This window comes from Lacerta agilis, chromosome 5, assembly GCF_009819535.1.
Source record: "Lacerta agilis isolate rLacAgi1 chromosome 5, rLacAgi1.pri, whole genome shotgun sequence".
Lineage (NCBI taxonomy): Eukaryota > Metazoa > Chordata > Lepidosauria > Squamata > Lacertidae > Lacerta > Lacerta agilis.
In genome coordinates this window covers 43,894,329-43,920,676 of record NC_046316.1, presented here as the reverse complement: position 1 = coordinate 43,920,676, position 26,348 = coordinate 43,894,329, and the positions used below count along the sequence as shown (strand labels likewise).

The window sequence follows — 26,348 nt, the reverse complement described above, 5'->3', positions numbered from 1 at the left end:
TTGAAGATGTTTTTATAAAAGTATCTTGCCCCATTTCTTTTAAGGTCAGCTGCACTGATTTGTCTAGTCCACCCAAGAAAAGGCATAATGTGCTGTATTGCAGGAATGCCCAAACAGCTACCATGCATAAATGGAGACTTGCTGCCACTACTTTTGCCTTAAGGGAGTCTACAAGATTCCAAACATGGAATATCCTCTGGTTAGACATTAGTTGATTATTCATGCATTGATTAACTCTGTAGCTTATATGTTGATAATATTGGCTTCTATTCCACCCCCCTTTCGTTTCTACAAATAAGGGCCTCCTCCCTGAACAGGTACTCGCCTCTGAATGCCATAGTGGATATATTTGACCTGGATGTGGTGTCAACATTGCAATGATGCAGACAGATTGCACATCAGACGGATGTATTGGTGGCAGTGGACTTGTGACCTTAGATGCATGGCAGCTTGCCACATCTGCAACAAAGGCTGTAAATTATGCAAGGTGCACCAAAGCCCCATACATATCACCCTCAGTAGTGTTGTGTTCTGTCAAAGGGTGGAGGGGTGGGGAACTGCTGCTGTAGAAGCTGTACAAATGAAGTCGACTGCAGCTCTGTGGGCTTTCTTCCAAGCTAATAATGCAGAACACCTTTCTCACCTCAGGACTTTTTTAGGGTGAAGGGTAAAATATAAAATTGTTGTCCTGCACAAGACCAATGCCCATTCACCAATGCCTCAATATAAGCAACTAATGCAGGAGTCAGCAAGGTTTACCTTGCCTTGGCCAGTTCACTCCAGCGGAGATCCCTCCATGGGCTGGATCGCGCATGCTCCTGCATCTGTGCAGACGTGATTTCTGATAAAAGTTCCAGTGCCATGGAAGTTCCACGCTGCGCCGGTTTAGTGTAGTATACGGGGACTTGCTAAGCAGGCGGCTCCTTTTGGGGGCGGCTCGTGGCCCATGGGCCTTAGGTTGCCAACCCCTGAGCTAATAGGACCTCTGGGAGAGGACTTAGTTGCTGAGGAAACTGAAGCCCTTCTGGATGCGGGCTGCATCTTGGATTCTACACCCAGGTATGATGGTATGTTGAAAAGCAGAGGCACAAAATCAGCATTGTACCAAGGAGCTGCCTTGTGTTAACTCAGGTTTGTCTCCTCAGGAGTGCTATCAAGGAGGAGAGATGATTCTGGGGCTACACCAGAGCCTTGCCTGGAACAACCGGCCACTGGCTTAACTGGGAGAAATCTCAGTTAAGTCCTCTGAGGAATGGCCGAATGAAGCTCTCAAAGAACTTGGGAAACTCCATAGGCTTTTCTGATGTGTTTGGCCATGATTCAAGCCCCAAACTCCCACCCAAATAAGACAGTAAGCTTAAACTCACTCAACTGTTAGTGTGAGGCAACAATCCCTGCACTTTAGTAAAGAGAGAGACACCATTTTTATAGTAAACTTTTAATATCAAACAATAATTGTTCCATTGTTTCTAGTTCAGTTACAAAACAAGCTCCAAAATTTTATGATCGGTGTTAAATCTGTTGAACACCACAAATTGTGTCCAAGTTTGAGTAAACAGCCATAACATTCTGGTACAAATTATCTACAAAACCCAATATAAACATAAGCTAGCACCCTTCGTACTAGCTCCACAGATTAGGCAAAAGTTGCAGTCATCAAAGCAAAATGGGAGCTGTAGCTTTAGAGTTCATTTCCATTTACACACTTCTGCTGCTGTAGTCTCACTTTACGCTGTGCCTCCAACTGCTTTGCTCTGAGCCATCTCTCTCTTGACAACGTCGTCTGCCCAGCACTCAGAGAAAGGAACCTGCAGGCAAGAAAGATAGTTGTAGAAACATGGGTTTTAACTTTGCAACTGTAATCTGTGATCACTCCATATCCCTTAACTGTGCAAGAAAGCAACAAGCTAAACAACTGTGCTTCTAGGCCAGGAGTCAGCAAACCTTTTCAGCAGGGGGCCAGTCCACTGTCCCTCAGACCTTGTGGGGGGCCATACTATAAGCCACCCCCCCAACTCTCCCCTCTCAGCACCAGATAAGGCCCGGTGGCTGCTTACCTGTGTCTTGTGAGTGGCAGTGGCTGGCGGCAGAGAAATGATGAACAGTGCACGAAAGGGCTCTGGAGAGGGACTGCTTAAAATGGTGGCCACTTGAGTGCTGCTGCTGTTGGCACCAACAAAGCCCAGGCCCCTTCCTCCTCTTGGCAGGGCGGGGAGAAGCCAGGAGGGAGGGAGGAGGCAAGAACGTGCATGCTGGTGATCCACACTGCAGGCTGGATCCAGAAAGCAATTGGGCCTGATCCAGCCCGCGGATCTTAGTTTGCCGACCCATGTTCTAAGTAGCCCGATAATCCTCCTTTGCAGAATCTGGGTCTGCATGTCACATAACTTGTTCTACTTAAGTGCATTATATAGTATAGGTTATTTGTAGGCTCCCATGAGTCTAGGTTACATTTCTTGGCAATCCAGGTCAAGAATTATCCTAACCAGGACTTTTTTAAGCAGTTTGCCATAAAAAAGAGATTTAGTGACTCTCCAAAAGGAAATGGAGGAAGATAAATGAGCAACGGTGGGGAAGAAGGGCCAAGAAGAGAACTGAAGCAGTTAAAGGAATAAGCAAGTCTTCAGCAAATTAAGAAACTTCTATGGCATCTCGCAGTTTGCTATTCTGCATTTGTACTCTCACCTTGCCACAAGCAGAGTTCTATGAAGATCATCAGCTGTGATACTCTCAGGGTCATTTTTACGCATTTCCACAAAATCATCTTCTACTGCCTGTAAGAGAAATTGTGTTTTGATTAAATGTAGTGATAAAATTATTACACTTTCGAAGTATGTTTTAAATACGATTTGAAACTACATAGCAAATTACCTTGCTTGTAGCACTGCACTTTTGAGGCATGTTGAATTCCAGGTGGGAAGGATTATTTACTCACTACACAAAATAAACATCTACCCCTTTCCGATGCTACTTTTAGCTACTGTAAGGTAGGAATGCAGTGCAGTATTGACAAAATCTTCCATTGAAGGAGGGACTATAGTTCCAAGCCAATATAGTGGCAAAGTGCTTTACTACTAGGTAAAGTGTTACAACAGCTCCTAATGGCCAGGGCACCTACATGGTGCCATTATTCCTTTGAAGACACTATTCTAAAATGAAGAGTGTGCTCTATCCCACCCATGAGAAGACGAGACCACATTTGGCTACTCCACTGCCAATACACACTGTCTGTTCATAGGGATCATGTCCTCCTGCACTTTCCCCCCTTGATAATAGCAACTTAACTGATTCTAGGACAGTTCTTCTTATTTTTCAGGAAGCAACAGGCTGAAGAAGAAGAGTTTGGATTTGATACCCCGCTTTATCACTATCCGAAGGAGTCTCAAAGTGGCTAACCTTCTCCTCCCCCTTCCTCCCCCACAACAAACACTCTGTGAGGTGAGTGAGGATGAGAGAATTCAGAGAAGTGTGACTAGCCCAAGGTCACCCAGCAGCTGCATGTGGAGGAGTGGAGACGTGAACCCGGTTCACCAGATTAAGAGTCTTACCGCTCTTAACCACTGCACCACACTGGCTCTCAGTCATTTCAGAGGATTATTTTTTTTTCATTTCTGAAGTCCAACAAAATCCTCAATGGTAGATTCCCTTTCATAGTTAGGGCAAGGAGTATTGGGGATAAGAGGTGGCAGACTAGATGGAATGACTCGGTCACAAACTATATACTCTGCTCAACAAGAGATTCTGGTAAAGCGGAAAGTGCTTTCTCTACCTTGGTCACTTCATCAGATATACTGTAATCCAGCAGTCTCAGCAAGCTTAGATAAATGCGGAACTTGTTGAGGACAGATGGCAGCACTGCTGTGAGAAGGCTGCTCATGTACTCTTCCATGTTGGGGGGAATGAGCTGCGGCTGCAGGTGGACTTGGCAGTCGGACTGTGGAAAGACATTGCACAACATCACTTCTCCTTCACTGTTATCAGTTCCATACTATGAATGATGTGGGCTGTAATATGAGCCAGATGGGTGGGGTAAAAACTATTATTATTAACAAAACACAAATATGGTTTAGACTATTAACAAAACTTAGACAACCCTAAATAGATGTATTTGCTACACAGTTCTAACTTGAGGAATGGGGACTCAAGAACTTGCCTAGCTGGTCTATTCTCTCCATCTACAAATGGAACACCACACATAATGTCTATGATGTGTGGCCATCATCTTCCAACTCTTAAGATTTATGTTGTCCTATCGCTACAGCATCCCAACCTTTCCCTTTCATTTCAAAGTAAATGATATCTTAATCGCAAATATAGCATATTTCACTGAACAGCAGCTGAAAGTGGCGAGTAGTGATAACACACAAAATTAGTTGGCCTAGGATAGTATGCTCTTGTTCTTCATTAAGCAGCTTTCAAATGCAGAGGAAAAGTGAAGTATTGCCATACCGGTAGGAGTGATCTGCCCTCTGAAGTGATAAGGACATTAATGTTGCATGGGAATTCCATCTGGTGGTAACTGAAGTCATAATCCACCTTCTGCCAAGTTATCAGGTGACCTAGTGCTGTCACATTGTGAACACCTACAGAAACAGGAAAAAAAATCCTCTGAAATGTAGATGCAAAGCCTTCAGATTTAAACAAAATACAATCTTTCAATGATCAGCTGGCAGTTATTTTGTGCAGTATATTACTATCTAGGAATAAATTATCCACTTAAATCACAAGAATATATGTTATATTACACACACACACTTCAGGATGTGGAGTCTACTCCAAGACTTGATGTAATATTACTGTATGTATCATGGCACTTTCCAGTTCACAGGGATATTAGAGTAGATCCTGGAGTATATATTTGGAAGGAGACAGAATGGAGAATTATATTTTGCACAAGTATATAGCTTCTGCTGTTCATTCAATATATCAGTTAAGAATTCCAGGTATTACAGTATCTGTTGAACTAAGTGGTAGAACAAAAAAGCTAGCAATTTCAGCTTTTCAACACCAGACACAAGTCATCTGAATAAGGAGGGTGCTGGAAAGGGGAAAAATTAAGAGTTTCAGGGTGCCATGGTTTCCAGAAATCCCATCGTTCTTGCTTATTCATTCTTCCCCTGTGCCTGCTGAAGTGCTGCAGTGTCCAGGATATATATATCACCAGGTGCTATGGCACCCATCATGTCCAGCTGGAAAAGTGCTGTAGCAATCCCTGTGGCCCATGGAACAAGTACTACTATAGCATCAGTATGATTTCAAAAGACACTAAGAGACCAAATATGAAGCTCCAGATAGAGGACATGTCTGTTCCCTGATCAGGGAAAGAAATTTAATTCTTCTTTGGCGATCATTCGTATCCAAGTAAGATGGTCTTCCATGAAAACGGTCTTAACAGTGAGTCTGTAAGTGACTGTGGAGGCCAATTCTGGATCCACCCATCCTTCCACAGTGGGGACATAGGTTTCCAGGTGGACACCGATTATGGTGAGGGTTTGCCAAACGTGCCTTGCTTCTTCAAAGTCCATGACACCTTAGGTAAAGGCTGTTCTCCAATTGGAGCACTCAAAGGCTAGTGTTTCCCAGTTATCAGCGCTTATACTACATTTTTAAAGATTTATCTTTAAGAACCTCTTTAAACCTCTTTTGTTGTCCACCGGTATTTCGCTTTCCATTCTTAAGCTGGGAATAGAGTAATTGCTTTGGAAGAATAATTGGGCATCTGAACTTTAACACAGTGGTACCCCGGTCTATGAAGAGTCCTGTTAACGAACTATTCGGGCAACAAACCCCACAAAACCGGAAGTAGGTGTTCCGGTTAGCGAACTTTGCCTCGGAAGAGAAACGGAAGCCGAACGGTGGAAGGGCACCGGTGGCAGGAGGGAAAGCGCACCTCGTTTAAGAACGAACTTCTGGAACGAATTAAGTTCGTAAACCGAGGTACCGCTGTGTACAGTAGCAGACAAGAGGCACTACCACTTATGTGGTGGCAACTACTATTCCATCCTGCTGACCACGTTGTACCTACCAACATCTGCTTTTAAAGCAGAAATGCACTACTTGAGCATTCCTTCATTTACTATGTCCCTGAGAAAGAAAGGATTATGGTAGCAACTTGTGGCTGTGGGTGGCTCCTGTTTTTCACATTTGCAGCCTCTTCACCAGGTACAAACAAATGCAGACTAGACCTTCATTACATGCTCTTTCAAGCGTAACTAACATTAAGACAAAGTATGATCGCAATATTTTATGATCCAACAGAAGCAGAAAGCCTGCAGGTAGAAAAGTTTAAGATAGCCTGGGCATTCTACATAGGAGTTTTAGCCCAAGAATATTATAAGGCTTCACTATTTTAAGCCAAGAAACTTAACTAAATGATGCCAGAAGCTCTATTCTCCCAAGAATGATCTACTGATACAGTGAATTACAGATTTAAGTTTTAATTTCCCTTAATACAGAGTTTTTCAATAGATGCCTGAGGCTAATACTGGTAATACTGAGTAAGGAAGCTAACAAGATGTTCAGAACTGGCTCGAGCTAGAGGCTCCCACGCTGGGAAAGGCATCAGTGACTCAGCAAAGCTGGAAACAGCTGCCTTTAGAGCAGCAAACATTCATTCCACCAACGGGCAGAAAGGAAGGAATTCCTTATTAAGCCTTCACAAAAGTACACTGTGAAGTGTACTAAGTTAAGTGAAAACGGAGCAAATTCCCACCCACCATATCAAACACAAGGTAACAAATCGACTGTTGCAGGCACATGCCAGGTTGATCAGAACAAAGAAGTCATGGAGTAAATGGAACAATGAATTAAAGTGTTAAGCAGATTCAAATAATGGTTTTAAATTAAAAGGCTTAAGATTTTGTTGGAGCACTGAGCCAAGTTTTTGTGAACTGCCCTGGAAACTCTCAATGGTAGTACAAAAATCCCTTTAAAACAAGCAAATTTAAAAACCTAGTGCTGATCCAGATTTGTCCTTCTGTGAATGGGAAGGCTCATTCCTTTTGCAGAAGTAACTCAAAATCAGTGGAAGTTCCTGCTAGAGGAAAGCAAAGCAATTTCTGTCACTTTTCCTTTCCACCCACAGCCCCCCGAACCACTGTTCATTCTTCAGAAATCAGCAAAAAAATCTCCTCTCCTTCCAGTTGAGTTGTCAGCTGGCACCTGTTTATCGAAATCCTCCATCTTGATACTAAGCATAGGATCTAAAAGGACTTTAATCTTGATTTTCTGCAGTACTTCTAGTGCAGGTACTCTGCTCTAAATCTGTAAAAATTGGTTAGTTACCTATAACATGGGTTGTAAAGTATGAGAATTTGTTATACATTGCAGAGGCAATGGCTTGGATCCTAGGTAGCTACTCTGGTTTATGAAAAAGAAGGGCAAATTCTACCAAATTCTCTGTCTGCAGCTCCCTGCACCATATCTTTACAAAGGAGGTTGCAAAGGCAAAAGGGAGGTGGGAATCCCTGTTCTGTGAACTCTGCTGTTTGTCAGAAGGGAAGTTATGATAAAAGCCAACCAGTGGATGCAACCCTGATCTCACTGGCATATTAGATAAAATGTCCAATTATTTCAAGGAATAGGGTTGCCAGCTTCAGAAAACACACATACATTTTTTTGGGGGGGGGAACCACTAGGTTAACTAGCACAAAGGTCCTGCCTGTGGCTTTTGGAATTGGGAGTCTACCCCTGTTATAAAACAAAGATGCCAGCAGTATAAGGAGATGAAGTCAGCACTGCTTCCAAACAGAGCAAAATGATCAGAAACAAAAGTAGGTGGCAGGAACAAATATAAAGCTACCGTAGTAAAGTTCAGGTACTCTGCCCTAAGCAATAAAGTTACAGACTGGAGCCAGTTAGACATACCGTCCAATTAAACTGACACAGATGTGATGACAAAAATGGGTCAACTGAGAGATAACTGTGTAAAATAATGACAGTGCAACCTGAACAGCCAACATTATCCTTTCTAAATGCAGCGATCTGGTTTCTTCTTAATATTTCTGTTAATGCAAGAGAGCTTTGCATTGGGATAATGAATGGATGAAACCCAAATACCAACCTCTAGTGTCAAGCTGTCCTTGCTCAAGCAGAGTCTCATCTATCACAAGGGAGGTATTGCTTGCCAGCTGTAGTACTCCACTGACTAAGCGGTTAGCTGTGTAGTCCTTGTGGGGGTTAAATTTTAAGCAGTTCATGTTCTCTATGGTCATGGGCAGGCGATAGGACTGTAAAGAAAAATAAAAGTCTCGAGTTTTCTGCTAAGAAGTGTTCCTTTGACAGACAAAACAACATTAAAACAATAACAGAGATATAACAAGTGGGTAACTATACACACACCAGATTCCAAAGGAAGGATCAAATAGCTGCAAACAGCAACCATGCAGACACCACGTTGAATGGGGAATACGAAGGTTTACTCTCAATACACTTAGAAAGCTGTCATTAGTAAACTTTTTTTTTTTTAAAAAAAAGAGAATTGTAGCAAGTTATGTTTTTTGTGTATTAGTTTAAAAGATGCAAGATGATGGAGTATGCGGAAATGGCCAAACTGAAATGCAGAATCCGAGAACAGGATGAATCGAAGTTCCATAGAGACTGGAGTAAATTTATTGCTTATTTAAAAGATAACTGTAAGAATTTGAAGACACTAGCAGGATTGAAGTAAATCCTACAATGTGAATTATAGTAAAGCTTAAAAATTGTGCGATTGGATTGAAATAAGGTACCTGTTGAGGGGGAGGGGGGAAGTCAAGAGCTTGGATGAGCTGTTTGTGTAATTATGTTAGTGTAGTAGTTGTTAGTTGTTTGTGTATTAGTTGTTAGTTGTTAATGTGTTTTTGTTTTTTTGCCTTATGTTTGTTTTATTTGTTGTTTGAAATCAATAAAAAATTATTTAAAAAAATGCAAGTCCTACGTAAGTGTTTACTGCATTTCCTTAAAGTTCCAAATTGTCATAGTGCCCTTGAACACTTAAGATGTTGCATAAGGCCAACATTCCAAAAAATATACCAGAATTCCACAAACAGATACTTTGATACTTTCATTTAGGTGTAGGCCACTACTATGACCAAGGAACTGAGTGTACTGACATAAATAAATACTGTGCCATAAATATATTAGTGGATCAGTGGCAGCTCCCACATGGGAAATTAAGGAGATGCTCACCATTTTGGACATTCCATATAAGTGGTGGGGCATCAGGCACACACAATGTGTTAAGCAGGGTGTGCATGCATACATCATGGAACAAGTGCAGTCTTCACAGCTATTGGAACAGAAAATTTGTAGGAAAGTGTGCACCTGCCTTTTTAAGGTATACTTCTAACACCTCCAGTTCTGCAATGAAGCTTCTAATCGAAAGTATAGGTGGCTACTGTATCAACATACTCATATAGGTGAACTATTGCACAATCAGTTGCTCCACAAAGCATTTATATATATAGAATTCTTACTGCGGGTACTAGCTGTTGAATAATATGGTATATGTGCTCCGTGTAGACATTATTTCTTGGACAGCCGCTTATGTTGACAGTGAATTTTCCCAGAGGAAGGACATCTCTTCTTGCATAGCTAGAAAACACACAAAAGAGAAAGTAGACATTTTGAAATTGGTAGAGTGATTGCAAGAAGTTACTGGCAAATTCATGATTCATGGTTTTTTTTAAATAAAAAAAGCAGATGGCTAGCTGTCTCAATGCCAATAGAAAGCTCAATTTCCCCCCCTCCCCAAACTCTGTAATGTGAGCTTCAGTTTTATACATCTGAATACCAGAAGAGACCTCAGCTCCCTATGTAGATGTGAATGATGATTGGAAGCACAGTTGAGGATATCAATGGTTTAGGTGGTAAATTATTCAGAACCTCCAAATTCTCCTCCACAATTATTTCAATCATCAGGAAAGGCTGAGGTAGTTACAAATATTGGCTCAACCCTCCCCTTTTTCACTGCGCTCTTAAGAAGAAGAGAAGCCCTGAAGGAGTTACATTTCTGGATGGTTTTGTTATAATTAAGTGTTTATTGGGTGAGGAGCAAGGACAGCTTATGTGTCCAGTTAATTGCTCCTCTCCCAATAGACACTGGAAGGTGAGAAACAAAACATCCAAACTCAAATGCCCAGGTAGAGAAGTTGCAAAGAATGAGAATGAGATGCAAATAACATATGGAACACATAAAACAATCAGGTCTGTAACTTCCTGATGCTATAGGAGCCCAGTGTGGAGGCGAGCTGAAGGCCCAACCTTAGATGATGAAAATAGGGTATACCTATTAACGGAAGTAAATTTGGAGAATTTTTGTCCAAAATGTACCAACTTTGAGAGCAAATTCTCACTCGCTGTTTCAAGAATTAGCTGCAGTGAGCCTTGGGCTCAACTGCTTTCCCACCCACCTCTGGTGCAGTCAGGAGTAGTAAGTTGGGAGTTAAGTATTATGCTCAAACTTGGTCCAACTGTGGTTAGTATTAAATATGGTTAGTTGAAACTACCATCAAGCCAAAACTTATGAAGCTAGTCTGTTTGAATTACCTATAGGTAGGACTAACCACAGTTTAGGATTCAGAGCCAACACTGAGCTGTGGTTTATTGAAACTGAGAGCTGTACTGGTGGAGGAAGGAGAGCACATGACCCTGAAGTTGGTGCACATCATGAACCATGGTTTATCACACACATGCGCTGCCCCCATTGTGTGAAAGCTTCCCAGAGTTCTTGTTTAAGGGAAGCACCATCTTCAATTTCTCGGCCAATGATATACCCAAGGCTATTCCCGTGTATTTGGGTTCAATACATTAAAACATCTGCTCTGGTTATGCGTTCATAGCTGTTATTTTATCTCTTTGAGTCCCTGAAAGAACACTTAAGAATCTGCTGAGCTGCATGCTAAATACTATGATTTTAAAAAGGATTGTATGGGGAAAAATTGGTTTAAAAATGAAATGTTCTCAATAGCTGACCAGGTTACTTACACTGTGGAAATGAGATGCAATATAAGGTACTCAGCAGCCAGGCTGTCTCCCAAGAAGGCATGAGTGAGGAAGCCAAGAAGCTCTGCTCTGACTGGTGACAGTTCAGACATAAAACTAGAAACAACTAACAGAGAACAGTAGGGAGTAGACAGAAATACCATTGCCTAACAGTCATATAAAATACAGTTCTTTTTATATGAATGAGTATCAACTGGGGAAAAGACTGGACAACATACAGCTCTATATCCAGCGAAAGAGCCAATTTTGTATCTTGCTGTAAAACTTTGCCCACCTACGTTTCACACCATGCTACTTTGTCCGACAGTTGGGGCAAAGTTTCTCAACATAGGCCGTTACTAATATTATTATAGGTTCAACGTAACCTCTCTCTTATTATATACTTTCATAAGACACTAACCAATACTATAAGAAATCTGGTCTGCAAAAGCAGTACATAATTACACAAGCCAGAACACTATTTATATATATGTGTGTGTGTGTGTGTTTAAAGAATATAAATTACACAAAAACGCAGGGAGGTGTCTGTCATTACAAAGAGCACAGAACTTCAGAATACTACCACCAAGAGGCAAGAAGAGCATGGTTGGATTTGGATCTTGCATGAAGAGAAGGAGGTGACTCTAACCCTGAAGGAGGATACTGTGCTACAGACTGGCCTCCATGAGCCAGACCGGGTTTGAATTTGAGAAGTCTTGTTGCTTAGCTTCTGGTCTGTGGGTGCCCTCTGGAGGACAGGACCAATGAACACATTGGTGTACATGCAGCAGCATCACTAAATGTTTGGGGAGGCCACTTGTTGGTCACATTTGAATATGAATTGGCAGGACAGGCACTGGGCTGCATGCTTCCCCTTATCCTTTGCACACACAGCTGGGAGGAGCTGTTTGCAAGCTTCTGCTCTTGATTTAAGGTGCAGCTTGCAGATTCATCTGCTATGGTTTGTTCAGCAGGCCACTGTCAGCATCTATGGTTTGAAGGTAGCTTGTTTGAAAATCAACCATGGTTAATATTAACCACAGTGTAAATGAAACAGCAGCTGTGGTTATGTAAAAGCATAAGCTGCATGCAAGAAAGGATGGGAGCCTAAAATGCAATGTTTCCTCAGCTTCCATTCCTTTGCTGAAAAACAGCAGATTTGGATTTGTGAATCCTGTTCACAGCGAATTCCTCATTAAAGGAAACTGAATGGTTTTTGAGTCAAGGAACTTATATATGCTGTAGGATTCATAGCTACCAGCTCTGTTTACAAAAGGATTCAATATGCTCCATCTCCACCCAGGATCTCATAGTAAAACTTGTACCCAAAATATAAACAACTTGCGTAAGGAAGAGAAACTACTTAAAAAATAATAATACAAGTGCCACGAAGCAAAAGCAAGCTCAGTTAAAAACCAAAGAGATCAGTGTTGATAGTAACCTTTAACTATTTGGAGTATGGATCTTTGTAACATACACACTATAATCCTATGTTTGCATATTTCATATGCATTTGTTCACCAGCTGAAAGTACAAAATTTACACCACAGCCTTAACTGTTGCTACAGGGGGTGAACAATGGTTACTCGACTGGCATGGGGGGTGTTTTCTAGGAATAAGCTTATTTCAAGTCACATTTCTCAAATAAAAAAAAATCACAATGCCAATGTATTTGTGGAAAATCTGGAAAAACCTTAAAATCAAAGGCTTAAAAGATGTTTAGAAGAATACTTTTGTGATCTGAATACGTAGGACTCTGGGAACAAGCTTATTTCTTTGTGTATGAGGAAGTGGAAACAATAAAGCCCAGTGCAGACATTCATCAGTAATGAGGTAATCTTTCTTTTAATAGCTTAACTACTTACAGCTCTTGCTTTCCTCTTCATTAAGGCAGGCAGGCAATAATGGATTTATGTGTTGAAGTTTCTGTGCTAAAATCACATGGATTCTGGGAACTAATGAGGCTGGGGGACTATGAACCCTCTGTTCTTCCATTGTGTCCATACATTCCATAGACTCCACTGGAGAGGATGAATTCTCCCTAGTAAATAAAAACAGCCAAGCTTAAGACACATTTTGTGCAGTTATACAGGTGCTATCAGTGAATACAATGACATATAAAACAGAGTGGGACTAAAAAACGCACACCATGAAAATTGGAAGGGGCAAGTCCTACCGGGAAGGACAGCTACTACAAGGTTTCAACCCCACTTAGAATCAAAACCTGCCACCATGTACTTCTGTGGGAGGAAGCTATAAGCTCTACAGGGGAAGGTACAGTGGTACCTCAGGTTACAGACGCTTCAGGTTACAGACTCCGCTAACCCAGAAATAACGCTTCAGGTTAAGAACTTTGCTTCAGGATAAGAACAGAAATCGTGCTCTGGCAGTGCAGCGGCAGCAGGAGGCCCCATTAGCTAAAGTGGTGCTTCAGGCTAAGAACAGTTTCAGGTTAAGAACGGACCTCAGGAACGAATTAAGTTCTTAACCCGAGGTAGCACTGTATTACACACAATAGGCCTCTTTGCTACAGTGCTTGAGGCCAACATGCAGCATCATGTGACCAAAAGGGAAAAGGCAACATGGCTAGAAAGCCTTCCCAATGTTGCATACACATAACACTTCCAGGATTCTAACAGAGCAATCCTAAGTGGGGTCTGGAGTGGTGCCAGTGTGGTGACTGGCATGGATGTGGCAGCCAACTAGGTCAAGAAGTGTGTGTATGCCTTGTAACTTTCCACAACATCAACTCCAGACTGAAGGGCCCATAGATTGGTCTGGGGCGGGGCGGGGGGGGGGCTTCCTGCTTGCTACACTGTCAACAACATAGCTGAGCTTGATTGACGAATGAAGAGGTCTTCCTTGTCACATTGCCTGTCACCCTCATAGCGTTGCGTGTTTAAGGAGGCAGCAGGGCATGTGCAACTATGCTGTCTACACCACAGTAAAAGCTAAGCTTAGCTTGCTATTGCAAAAACTGCATCACACTTCTGCTTATTTATACTGTGAATTTGGTTTAAAGAACATTTCATCAACTTTACAGTGTTCATAAACACCTTCCCCATAATTCTATGAAGTGGGAAACTGAGGCGGAGAGACATACAGCAAATACACGGAAGAGGTAGGACTCAACCCAAATTTCCCACACTCATGTCCCACCCTGTCCACTTTATTGCACTGGAAACAAAGCAGGATCAGCTTGTGGACTGCCAGCAATCTTCAAAAGAAAGATACTGATATAAATTTCCTCTTTGTTTCAGTTCTGAAGTGCACTGACCAAAGGGTTAAGGACACACTGCCACTATTATACTGACAAATTACAAATAAAATACTTAAATATTGTTCGTAGCTCAAATCTGTGTGCCTTTCGGTCTTCATCATCATTATCATTAATAATTGTAAATGTGGATCCTATTAACATTAAAATGTTACCTATCTTCGTTGTTCACCATGTTCAGGACTGGATCGACAGATAAAATCCCATACACCTCAAGAACATCATTCACTTTGAAATTATCCCCGTTTTCATATATCTGTCACAAAGAGTATTTTTAAGAGAAGAGGCAGATTATAGTAACATAATGCACAGAGCTGAATATTAAGCCAGGACTTATCTTTACAGGAATGTGCAACGGCAAGTAGGAATGGATGAATCTGTCAATTTCAGTTTCTTCCAGATCTCATTCCTCCAATATCAAGTTCAGTTCTTCACTTTTCTGCATCAGTTTGTGAATTTCTTTTTAAAACGGTCTCCCAAAAATTCACCAACATTTTAGTGCTCATTTCTCCTAACATACACATTTCTGTAAACATTTTCTTCTAATGTATATATTACTTATATTATTTTCACTAATACATGTATGTTTTATGTATACTGTCCCCCAATTACTGTATACACATTTATGCATACTGTACATTATTTGGGTGGAGAACTGCACAGCAAAATTCAGAGAAGCGAGATAGCTGCATTTCAGCTCATGTATTGTTTTGGGTTCTGCGAATTAGGTAGGTTCACATTTGCAGTGTGAACTGAATTGAATTTCTGCCTCATTCCTCACAACAAGTCTCATAGTCTTTCACTTCCCCTTCTTTCTTTTGGTATGGCTTCAAGGAGGACTCTGGAAGTGTTTGCTTCTGTTTTGGATTAACTGCAGCTTGTCAGTGTCTGAACGCAGACAAAATGTGGTTAATCTTAACTATATTGTACTGAAAAAAAGCAGATTTTGAACTCTGGATTATGAAACTGCTTTGTTTCAACAAACCATAATTAAGATTAATTGCTGTTTAGGACTTTAGGACTTTGAGTAAACTAGAGTTACTCCAAAAGAAGCAACAGTTTTAGATCTTTTCTTTGTGGCCATGGTGGATGAGAACAGAGGGAAGGGAGTGCACAAATTGAAGCTCATTCCTGTAACAATAAACCATCCAAATACAAATGGTAGCTGAAGAACATGCACACGAAAGGTCATACCAATAACAAACTTAGTTGGTCTCTAAGGTGCTACTGGAAGGAATTTTTTTATTGTTTCATCCAAATACAACCAGTGTGTTTCTCTAGCAAAATCATGCAGTAGATCTCAACATAACTGTAGAGACTTAAGAGAGCAAGCAGAAGTACTGGTTTCTTGCACTTTTCATTGTATCTGCCACTTCTTGGTTGCAGACATCTGTAATAACTAGCTGCATTTTACCCATTTCCACGAGTTTAGCACTGAACTTCTTATTATCTTCATCAGTGGAGGTGGAACTTAGCCTCCATATTTTGTCCATGAATTTAACATGTAAACGAGGTAATGCTTAATACTGCTTGATAGGCTTATTACCTTCACAAGACATGCAGGGCCTTTCTCTCCTGGAAGTGGAAAGTTTAGATCTAGCGGAGGTGAGCAATTTAAGGAGTTCGTCTGATGTCTTGCAGATGCTTCTGTTTCTAATCGCTTTGGCTCTCCACTCCCATGGATATCAGGCACACTTCCTGCAAGTTAGAAGAAGCAGTTTCTAATCAAAGTCTGAAGTTGAAATTAAAACTTCCAGTTTTTCAAAGAAGCTTTAAAAGGCCAGAGGTTCCCTACCACAGCTTTAAAATGTGCTGAACTACAAGGCTTAGGGTAAAAAAAGTATATGTTGTAATGGGGTGCATCCAATGTAGTGCAAAACTAGAAGCATACAGTACTTGTTTTGCTGGTGAAATATTTTGCACCAGTAGAATATTGTGCGAGAATGCATAAGCAAGATGCTGGTAACTTTGTTGCACAACAGACTGCACAATCAGTTGCACAACAAGTTTCCACTAGCACAGCTGCTGTGCTGGATTCCTCTGTTAGGCAACGTTAAAACTCACCAATCCATTACTGCAAGAGCCCTTGATCTAGTGGAGAGAGAATCATGGATGCAGCCCAATAAGTGGAGCTTTGCTTTTCATGTGTTTTTCAGAGTACCAAAAAACAGCATCACTTCCAAATATGTGCTTCAATATTACAGCTATTCAGCCATACAACTTTAGTGTGTTTTGGGTGTAAGAAGTGACTTAAAATAAAATCATCAATGTCTAATCAGCTGATACCCAGATGTTGCTCTCTCTGTTTGGATGGATGCAAGTCCATATCTTCATCTTCCTCATAACTCCTCTTGTGGCGACTTGGTGTATAGGATGTTGAAGGGCAAACTCGAGCTTGACTTGCACTGGTATAGGCTTAAATCTAAAGTTAAGGACAACAGCATTTACTGATGTGATCTACCCAGCATAATTTGATCTGGTTGTATGGAATGATTTAAAACAAAAGAAGACAGAGAAATAAGGCACCATCCTCTCATGGGATGCATACAACAATAGAACATATTCTATAGCCTTAGGGTATAGAGAATTGTGAAAATAACTTGCATCTACTTGCATATGAAACTCCTTAGGAACATTTTCTATCTAATCTAACAGACTCCATTGAAGTGACGTAATTCAACCTAAGTTACATGATTAACCACAGCTAATTAGTAATTACCCAACATACTTCCACCAGCTGAATAATTTTACTGATCTTAAAGCTGCATTCAAGCTTGCCTTTCTCCCTCAAAAAGTTAATCTACAATGTATGCTAAATTTTTGGATTAACCACCAGAGGGAGTCATACTTTTCAGAAGACTTCAATTTCATAGTACTGGTATTCTAAAATTTTAAAAATGTACAGTGGTACCTCTGGTTACGAACAGGATCCATTCCAGAACCCCGTTCATAACCTGAAAGGTCCGCAACTTGAAGCGCCGCGCCTGCGCTTCTGTGATGTCATTTTGCACATCTGCGCATGCGTGAACTGCAGAACCCGGAAGTAACCCGTTCTGGTACTTCCGGGTTCGACGCGTTCGTAACCTGTGACGAACGCAACACGCAGCATTCATAACACGAGGTACGACTGTACAAAGCTACTCATCTGCTTGTGTAGATATGCCTGGAAAAATTGACCCTACATTTTAATGGAATAATTAAAAAAACCCAAAGCACTTCAATTTTCTTTGTAGGACAGTACAGCACCTTTTCTTCAAATTTCAAGGCACTTTAATCAGATAGCTCATTCGGTAGATCAGAAGGCTCTTAATCTCAGGGGTTATGTTGAGCAAAAGATTCCTGCATTGCAGAGGATGGACTAGATGACTCTTGTGGTCTCTTCCAACTCTACAATTTTTTTCTCCACCCCACATTGCATATATATTTTTCTATATATCAGCATACAGCACAGTCAAAGAACTGCAAAGGATATTTCTTTCACCCATGCCGACTCTCCAGGCACTGGAACGCAGTAAAAAGTTTGTCTGTCTCCCGTTACTATTTGTTTAGGGTTTAAGTCTATTTCCTGGTGAGGCTAGAAAAGAATCAAGTGACATTACACAACATTAGAATACTAGATATCCAATAATATTTGGCCATGTTCACTTCCAATAATTCTATCCTACTTGGTCAGTTGTAACAGAAGTTAATATACTAGAATATTGAGAGTACCAAAGTATTTTTGTTTCAAAAAGGGTTGCAGATTCATATAGGTACTCCTTTTCACACTAAGATACAATATATTATGTTCTTCCAACAACCATCTTCATGATGCAGCTGATGCTTTAAACCATTTTAAATGCAAGAACAAAACATCTGCAAATAGTTTTCCTATTATGGAACAATAATCATGCAGGTTTTATTCTTAGAAACTGGAATAACTGCTTCATCATAATCACAGGTTCTGATAGTTAATACTGCAGAACTATAATACTAACAGTCACAAAAATAAATAAATAAAATGGGCTTATTTAACTATTTGATATTGTATGCCATAATGACTCATCAATGCTTGTATCACTCAGACAACCCCCCCAGTATAATTTAAGAACCAAAGCTCAAATTAAATTAAAATGTTGAATCAATCAATAAACTTTAATAAAAACCTCATTCTCTGGATGCCAAATCTTTATGTAGCCAAACAGCAACATCCATGTGCAAGAAGGATATATCAGCAGATGTGGAGGAATCCTAAAGTTTGCAGGAGTACCAATCAAAATTTTTAGGGGGGGTCTAAAAATGGGGGGGGGTTGACCTGAAATGACCCATAGAAGACTGAACATCCTCACTAGTCATAAAATGCTGACTGGGCTGGAGAAACAACATAAGAGTGGAAATGAGGATCTTGAAGAAGGGCATGGCTGGTTTGTTGGAAGCATGTAAATGAGACTTCACACTGCAATATTTTATTACTGATCCTACTTGTTTATAACTAAATCTAAAAGTTTCAAAGAACCGTGAATTTTCAGATAACAATCTTAATAAGAAAAATAAACATTCTGTGGCAACAGCATCATTGCAGCATGAGCTTTCATAATCAAAAGCCTTCTTCATGCATCTGATGAAGGAAGGTCTTGTCTTGTTTATGAAAGCTCATGTCACAATACTTGTTATTACAGCAGCAGACCAATGTGGCTACTCTCCTAGAATGTAGGCATAAACAAGTCTTTCTATATTTTTTAAAAATGGAAATGAATTCAGTACTAGATGCACCAAAAGGATCGGATCATCAAAACCTTCTACAGTTTGATAGTCTGTTCTATTTCCATTTCACTGTCTTGTTTGTGTAATACAGGACAGAGGCATTATCAAGCACACCACTAAATACATTCTTAGTTGTAGTTCTGGAATCAACTTTTTGCCAATACAGAAAAATATCCCTGCATGCATATCCTTGTTGAAATAAACTTATTTGAAGGGTATAAACAATAATAATTTATTTAATTTATTAATTAATTATTATTAATATTTCCCAAAACCAAAAATGGGTGGGAGGACAGGGAGCTATATTTGCCATATTATCACTCACCCCACATTCTGCTACATCTCTGTATTTTCCAAAATGCAAAACCTATTAAAAAGAAGACAATGTGAGATCACTGTTATATCCGATATCAGTTCACATTCATTTCTATGCATAACAGAAACATCTTCAATTGTGCTTATGCTTTAGGTATCAGCATTGCACAACATATTTCAAAGTCTGTCAAAGAATTAAATATGGGAAATCTGTCAAAGAATTAAATCTGTCAAAGAATTAAATATGGGAAAAATTCTGGCCTATAGTCCCCTTCTGAAAGCAGCTACAAAATACTCCTATGGATGAAGCGCTAAATCATGATGGCTTGTGGCTATGCTTGACAAAGATGTTCAGGAAGTATTGGGAGGCTAATAATCAAAATATTATTATGTAAATTTCATATTTAAAAAGGGCACACCCCTTCAGTTATACCAATAATTGATGTGGTGGCCTTGCTTCCCAAGAGGCACTGCTGAACCTTCTGCCATGGTAATTAATATGCAAAGCAGTTCAGCTGAGAGCAAGTCCAAGATAGTACTTTTATGCTGCAGACATGCCTGTTTCTTTAAAGAGACCGAGACCTGGAAGTCGTCCATCTAAGTGGGGTCTTTTCAGTCTTAGTAGGAATATCTGTAGATCTCAGTCTGATAAAATAGGTGATAAATTAATTTTAACAGATTTTTTTATTTTAATTAAAAAAAAACTAGTTCAGTTGGACTACTCAGATCTCAGTGTGACTTAGATAGAAGGGTGTAAATGGGTTGTTTTAAAATTGGTTTCGTACTGTATTGTTTAAATTTGTTAAATTGTTTTACTCTGTGTGTATGAATGTGTTTTGCGATGTGATATGGGCCACATGGCCGAAATAAACCTACCTACCTACCTACCTGTAGGTCTCAGTCCTTGAGTAAATCACTGCATATGCCCAGCACAAGAAATGCCAGGGTTTGGAGCATGATAATGATGCACCTATCCAGAGTTAAAACAGAATGAAGAATCCTCTTTCTTAAGGAGGGAGACTGATTACTCACCATCCCTGCACACTCTCCTAATTTCAGATTACTCAAGCGTGGGGTGCTCTTCATTGATGAACTGTTAAGGGATTTTTAAAAGCATGGATTGGTTGCTGATACCCTGTGTGTGTGTCAGGAGGACTTGTGGAAAGGGAAGTGGCTGGGTTTTTTTTCTCTTTCACCCTCGGTCAAACTTCTGCAAAAGCCCCATGTGACATGGAACAATAAGCAGAAGATTTGAGAGAGGAGATGGATGATGGCCACCATAAATCATGGCTGATTAGTAAGGCAAGCACACACACACAGAGCACGTATTTGTGCATGTGAGAAAGCAATAAGGACCATAATAAAGAAGAACCACTTACACATGATTTAGTATGTATGTCAATTGTTTCATAAACATTCATATAAAATTCAGGATCAAACATATCTTGAACCATACAGCGAAATTTCACTAAACTGTTTGGCTTCAGATAATGTAGAGGGACATCATTCAATGAAGGCACCTGTAAAAAGGAAATAATAATATTGAATTACTACTACTTTCACATGGCATATACAGAATTTTACTCTCTAATGAAACCTTAATTTATATAGTAATTAGGAATCATGAGGAAATCAATCTATAAAAAATTATAATGTATATTCTTTAGTAATCTAGCAGCAGCCTTATTGTTTGTTTACATCAGCCAGTGGAAAAAATGTTGTCAAGTTCACAATAGTTTTACTACTGTGTATAATAGATAATCCATATAATAGATAATACAGATGTGTTTTCTAAGATAGGTCCAGCTTTTTAGAAGTCTTTTACTGCTAGATTTTGACCTGCGAAATGCTGTGGCTCTTTGGTTAAACCACTTCTGCTAACATCTATTTTTCTTTTTGTTAACTGCAGGTGCTAAGAGCCATGAACAGATCCACAGCATTTTGAATAACAATGATAAACAGTAAAACTGTATTAATACAGCACGGTACTGTCATCGTTCAAACCTTCATTTTCTGAATTCACTGTATGCCCTTCATTACAAGGCTTAATTGCCAATTATCCAGTCTCTCAGGCTATCAGGATGCTGAGCTATAATCACACGTCAGTTTACTCTTTTGTACTTTGGGGATGGGGATGAATTTACCAGAGCACACTGATGTTCAAATATTTAATCTCAACTAAGCCAACACCAAGTGTCATTAAAACAACTTGTCATCAGAAATAGTGCTCTTTCTGGAATGCTTATTATTCTACTATGGTATGCTCATGTGACTTCCCCTTTGTGTTCATGTCTAATGAACACAAAGGGGTAGGTAGCTACAGCATGTTTTTACCCTGATCTCCCAGGTAGGTGGGTACAGGTTGACAGCCTAGGTGATAGTTAAAGTTGGCACAGGGGAAAAGCAAGGTTGTGCCTTTAACAGCTATAAGGGAGAAGTTTGACAGGTTAAGCTTTTCCTAGTATGGGAAAAGCTTCGCTATGATCATATTCACTCTAATTTTGTGTTACGATATGTCTGTCTCCCATGGCAGCCAATGCAATGAAATTAAACACACAGAGTAGGCAATTCTGCATCCTAACTATTCCTGCTCAAAATATCTCTAGTGAAATTAACAAAAACCCTGACCAGCCTCCACCAGCCACTTCCTATTTATATTTTTGTGTCTTATCATTAGGCTAACAATACCTGCAAGTCCCAGTTATACTTGAGGTATCTAATTAGAAGTACATTCAACTTACTGTCTTTTCAATGAAGTTATAGTGTGTTAACTTTGCTCTTCTCTAATAAAAAATTTCAGTTCCTATTGCAGTTACAGTGCAACCCTAAACACCAGATATGCCAGGTGAGAGAAGTTAGGATGTGGTACCGGTTATGTTGTCCCACTCCCAAAATGAGGTGCCCTTAAGCTGATGTAAATAAATTACCCCCGTGTTTCTGTTTACGCCGGCTGAAGGAAAGCCCTGGTGGCGTAAATTAAATTGGCTTAAGTTAAAGGGCAAAAAGGGGGCATGTCAAGAATGGGAAATGTGTGCAGGGAGAGGGATAAAGAATCTTATGCTGCATCACAACTCCCTTAATTCATTGGTTTTACCCACAGAGCTTGGTGTAATTTACATCACCTAAAATGCAGGTGTAACTAAATTCCCCCAATAAGAGTCAATGAAAGGACAGAAAATGAAGGTTTGCATTTCCCCCACACCCCATCAACCAGGAGCAGTTAGAATGCAATTTAACTTACAGAGATACGCTTTTGTATCTGCTTGGTTAGGACTGCTCTGCCCATCTGCTTGGAGCCTTACAATCCTTTTAGTAGTTTTTCTCAGTTCAGTTTATTTAAAGCAATGTTACAGGAAGATATTGTGTAAAACACAAGAGTACTGCCACCAAAGCATAAGGGTAGGACCTAGATATGCAAATAAGTAAGCCCATTTTTACCCAGTTAGTAGCATTATTTTCTTTCAGCTTCTCTCTGAAGTATTCCGTTACTTTTCTCTCCCATTCAGGATTCAGGCTATTTTGAGCTAGGGGAAAAAATGAAATTGAAATATTTCAGAACATTCAACAATCCAATGTATTTGGGCAGTAAAATAGAATCCTGACTTAACGGCAAACACAAGTTTTTGCAAGAATATTGTCAGATAGCATTAGTTACTAGAAAAATAAAGAGCTTGATTCAAGTAGTAAGGCTAACATTTAATAGTATTGGAGACAGCATGCCTCTGAATGCCAGTTGCTGGAGTTCATGAACAAGAAAAATGCTACTGCATTAAATTAAGCAAATTGAATATTTAGACTAGAGATAGGGAATGTGTGGCCTTCCAGATGCAGCTGAACTCCAACTCCCATCAACTTATTGATTCCCATCAACTCTAGGCAGTATGGCCAGTCTTCAGGGATGATGGGAGTTGTGTTCCAGCAACACACGGGGAGTCACAGGTTCTGAATCCTTGATTTAGTCTGTTAACCAAATGTGGGGTGAAAAATTTTCAGAAACAGAAAATTTTCCAGTGTTTTATTTTTCAGGAGAAAAATATAAATTTCACAAGTTCACTGTTAACACTGAATGGATGCCAATTGCAAAAAAATATATTAGGCAAGCATGATATCACATAAATGACAGGTGGCCATGTCTTATTTTTTTGTGTGAGGTTTCCAAGTACTGGGCTATCCGGCACTTAGGAACTTACAGCAGCTTCAAAACCATTTTGCTGTTTGCAAAGGGCTTTAAGGCAGCTCCCACGCTCCTGTTTGAGCCTCTTTGAAATATCGCTCTTTGAAGCAGCTCCACGCTTCTCTTTTAAGCAAACAAGTAGTAGAAGAGGAGAAAGACACCAGCAGATCTGAATCAATGAACAGTGTTCAAAACTCCCATTGTTGAAGGTGGATTTCGCAACAGGGAATTTCATTAGCGTGAAGAGTTTCTGAGCTCTGGGCACAATACTGTGCCTAAGATTTCAGATTAAAACTGCAGAGTGGAAGGAAAGGAGGACCTTTTTCTGCCTCCCCACATCCCGCTACTCTCTGAAGATTGGAGAAGAGACCCTCTTAAAAATATTAGGGGGGTGGGCAGGGGAAGGACTAGACCAATAGACCATGTGAAAAACAAAACATAATATTTTAGCTGCAGTTCATTCATTTTCAGCTTTGTGTTCTTGATATAAAAAGTGCACCTAGACATTCTGTTGTTGCGCCCATAACCTAGGTTTAAGGTGCCATGTAGTGCCTACCTTTCATATCTCAGTTTCTTTTCAGCTGATGAGTGGGGATTAAATCCTGCTGCCTTGGCTGCAGGATCCTGTTTGCTTCTAGGAACAGGGCATGCAGCCAATGCAGGGTTGGACCCTGTTCTCCTGCCCTCCATGATGGGTGGGTTGATGTGGTTTGGGGAAAATGGCCATGGGCCCAAATAGTAGTGGATTCCATGGAAAATGACCATGGGGCCAAATAGTAGTGGATTCCATGGAGGCCCAAGATTGACCCATGGGCAGGAAGTTATCTGCCCCTGCTCTATAGCATCAGAAAAGTTTCCCAAAATTTTCCAAATATCCCACATCACTGTCAAATAGGACTGATACAGTATATACTTTCCATGTCATGAAGAACAAACTGTCCTTAACTAAGTACCTGTTGCTTCTGAAAAATTCTAGACAATAGAAAGACAACCCAAACCCTAGTTGGGTAGCAGTGATGTGTGACGGAGGCACCACTGCATCTGTCACTCATGCTGGTCAGAGAAGAAGGCCAGCAAAAGGGGGGGGGAGGGAGATAAATCACCCTCAAGTGATGATAGGGGTGGCTCACAATTCAGAAGACCCTGGGCTAGCTTATCCCCTTCATTTTGTTACTTCTGCTTGCCTGCACCGAACAGAAATATCTACAGTAGTGGAATCCAGCAAGGCTGGGGGGATGGATCCCCCAACCAACCTAGCCTGCTTTCTCACCTGGTGTAAAGGGCGGGGTGGGTAGGACAGCCAACTTAGTCGCTCTGTAACTAATCTTGCTTAGTGCCCATACATGTACACAGAGAAAGCCAAGCAGAAATCATTCAGTTTTACTACCTGCTCACAATGTATATATTGTTATGAGTTGGGGGGTAGGGAGGCTGTATATTTGAGTCCCCTTCTAAGGTAACAGAGGAAGTGGCTCTGTGCCCCCACTTTCAACTCACTGGTAGTTACAAAGACCAGAAGTTATTATGTGAGCTAGAAGCTAGAAACTGGCAGACTGCAGGCTGAGCAGCTGGGAGACAGAGCTGTGTGTGATTTCTGCTGGAATTCAAGGATGGGGCTATGGGAGAAGCAAGACTGTCTTAGGGTTAATGCCACAAACCTCTCCATCGTAGACTTGGGTCATATATACGTGTAAATAAACCATATACCCAAAGACAGCAGAGTCTCTGCTATACTTCATTCTGAAGGAACATGACCTGGAAGTGCCTGGAACCCCTTGAATCTCACACTGCTCTGAGATCGGGGTGGTGTGCAGAATATATTAGGCATTCGTTTCCTTAAAACGTATGATTACAAGTTAATTGTTACTACAGCAGGCTGTCGTTATTCATACCAATCAATAAGCTACTTGATTTTAGTAGCTCTGTTTCGGTTGTTTAAATCAATGGTCATTTATTTCAATTGCCTTCGTTTAACCCTACACATCCTGGGAGACACAGACACCCAGTTAGATACTCCAGCAACTGATACTGGTAAGGAACAAAACACGTAGAAGCCAGAAGGCGTGGTATTTACCTGCCTAACTGGGCTTTGACATGCACCAGCCTAATACAGTACCACGTCCTCACTTTATTCTGACCTCTTCCAGGGGGCTCTGATCTGGCGACTACCGGTACCCGGGGGGCGGGGAAGGAGTGATGCTGAAGGCTCCTTGGAACTTCCCGATTCCGGATTCTTTAGCACGCGAAAAGGCATACTACACATGCTCAGAGGCACTCTTATCCCCGTTCCTGGTCTGCTTTCAGGGCGCTTCACAACCACAACAGCTGAGCTCTGCCATGCGATCCCATCCCAGTGGGAGCCAGGCGTCCGCTGCCCTCGCCGGGCAAGGCCGAGCTCCCCACTGACGCCTTCCAGCTCTGCCCAGCTAGGCCCACTTTGCCCTGCCGCCTCCTCCGGCTCCCTCCATGCGCAGCCGACCCCTTCTTCCTGGTTGATCCCGGCCCAGCTGGCCTGTCTCAGCCCCGGCTCCTGGTCCTCCTCCCTCGCTTCTCTTTCTCGAAGCCTTCTCGGCTTTGCTTGTTTGCCTCGCCGCCCTCCCAAGTCTCCCTTCTCCTCCCTCCGGTTCCCCCTTCGCTTACAGAAGATGCCTTGCACGATACTGAGGGGGCAGTTCAGCCAGTCCGCCACACACGGCATGTCGTCGGCTCTCGGACCAGGAGGCACACGCGGGTTTTCACCGACGGTCGCACAGTATCCCTCCGACGGCGGGCAATGGCGCGCTTAGGCAGGCAAGCTGGCGGGCTGGTGCTTCGGGAAGAGGCGTTGTCGTCGTCGATAGCGGCGCGCCTGAGGCCGAGCTGACTCTCCTTCTCTCC

General features: G+C 41.1%; 1 protein-coding gene across 1 annotated transcript; it reads right to left on the bottom strand.

The window, feature by feature from the left end:
• Window positions 1–1,421: 1,421 nt before the first annotated feature.
• Window positions 1,422–26,275, bottom strand: MCMBP (minichromosome maintenance complex binding protein). The gene is made up of 16 exons (XM_033149518.1): window positions 26,112–26,275; window positions 22,736–22,821; window positions 20,677–20,817; window positions 19,308–19,349; window positions 17,712–17,813; window positions 16,526–16,655; window positions 15,786–15,937; window positions 14,395–14,495; window positions 12,828–13,003; window positions 10,966–11,089; window positions 9,456–9,573; window positions 8,063–8,228; window positions 4,450–4,583; window positions 3,770–3,934; window positions 2,686–2,774; window positions 1,422–1,808 (listed from the first exon to the last, which is right to left on the bottom strand). The coding sequence occupies exons 1-16, from the start codon at window positions 26,167–26,169 to the stop codon at window positions 1,682–1,684; spliced, it is 1,911 nt and encodes a 636-aa protein (XP_033005409.1). The 5' UTR covers window positions 26,170–26,275; the 3' UTR covers window positions 1,422–1,681.
• Window positions 26,276–26,348: the final 73 nt, after the last annotated feature.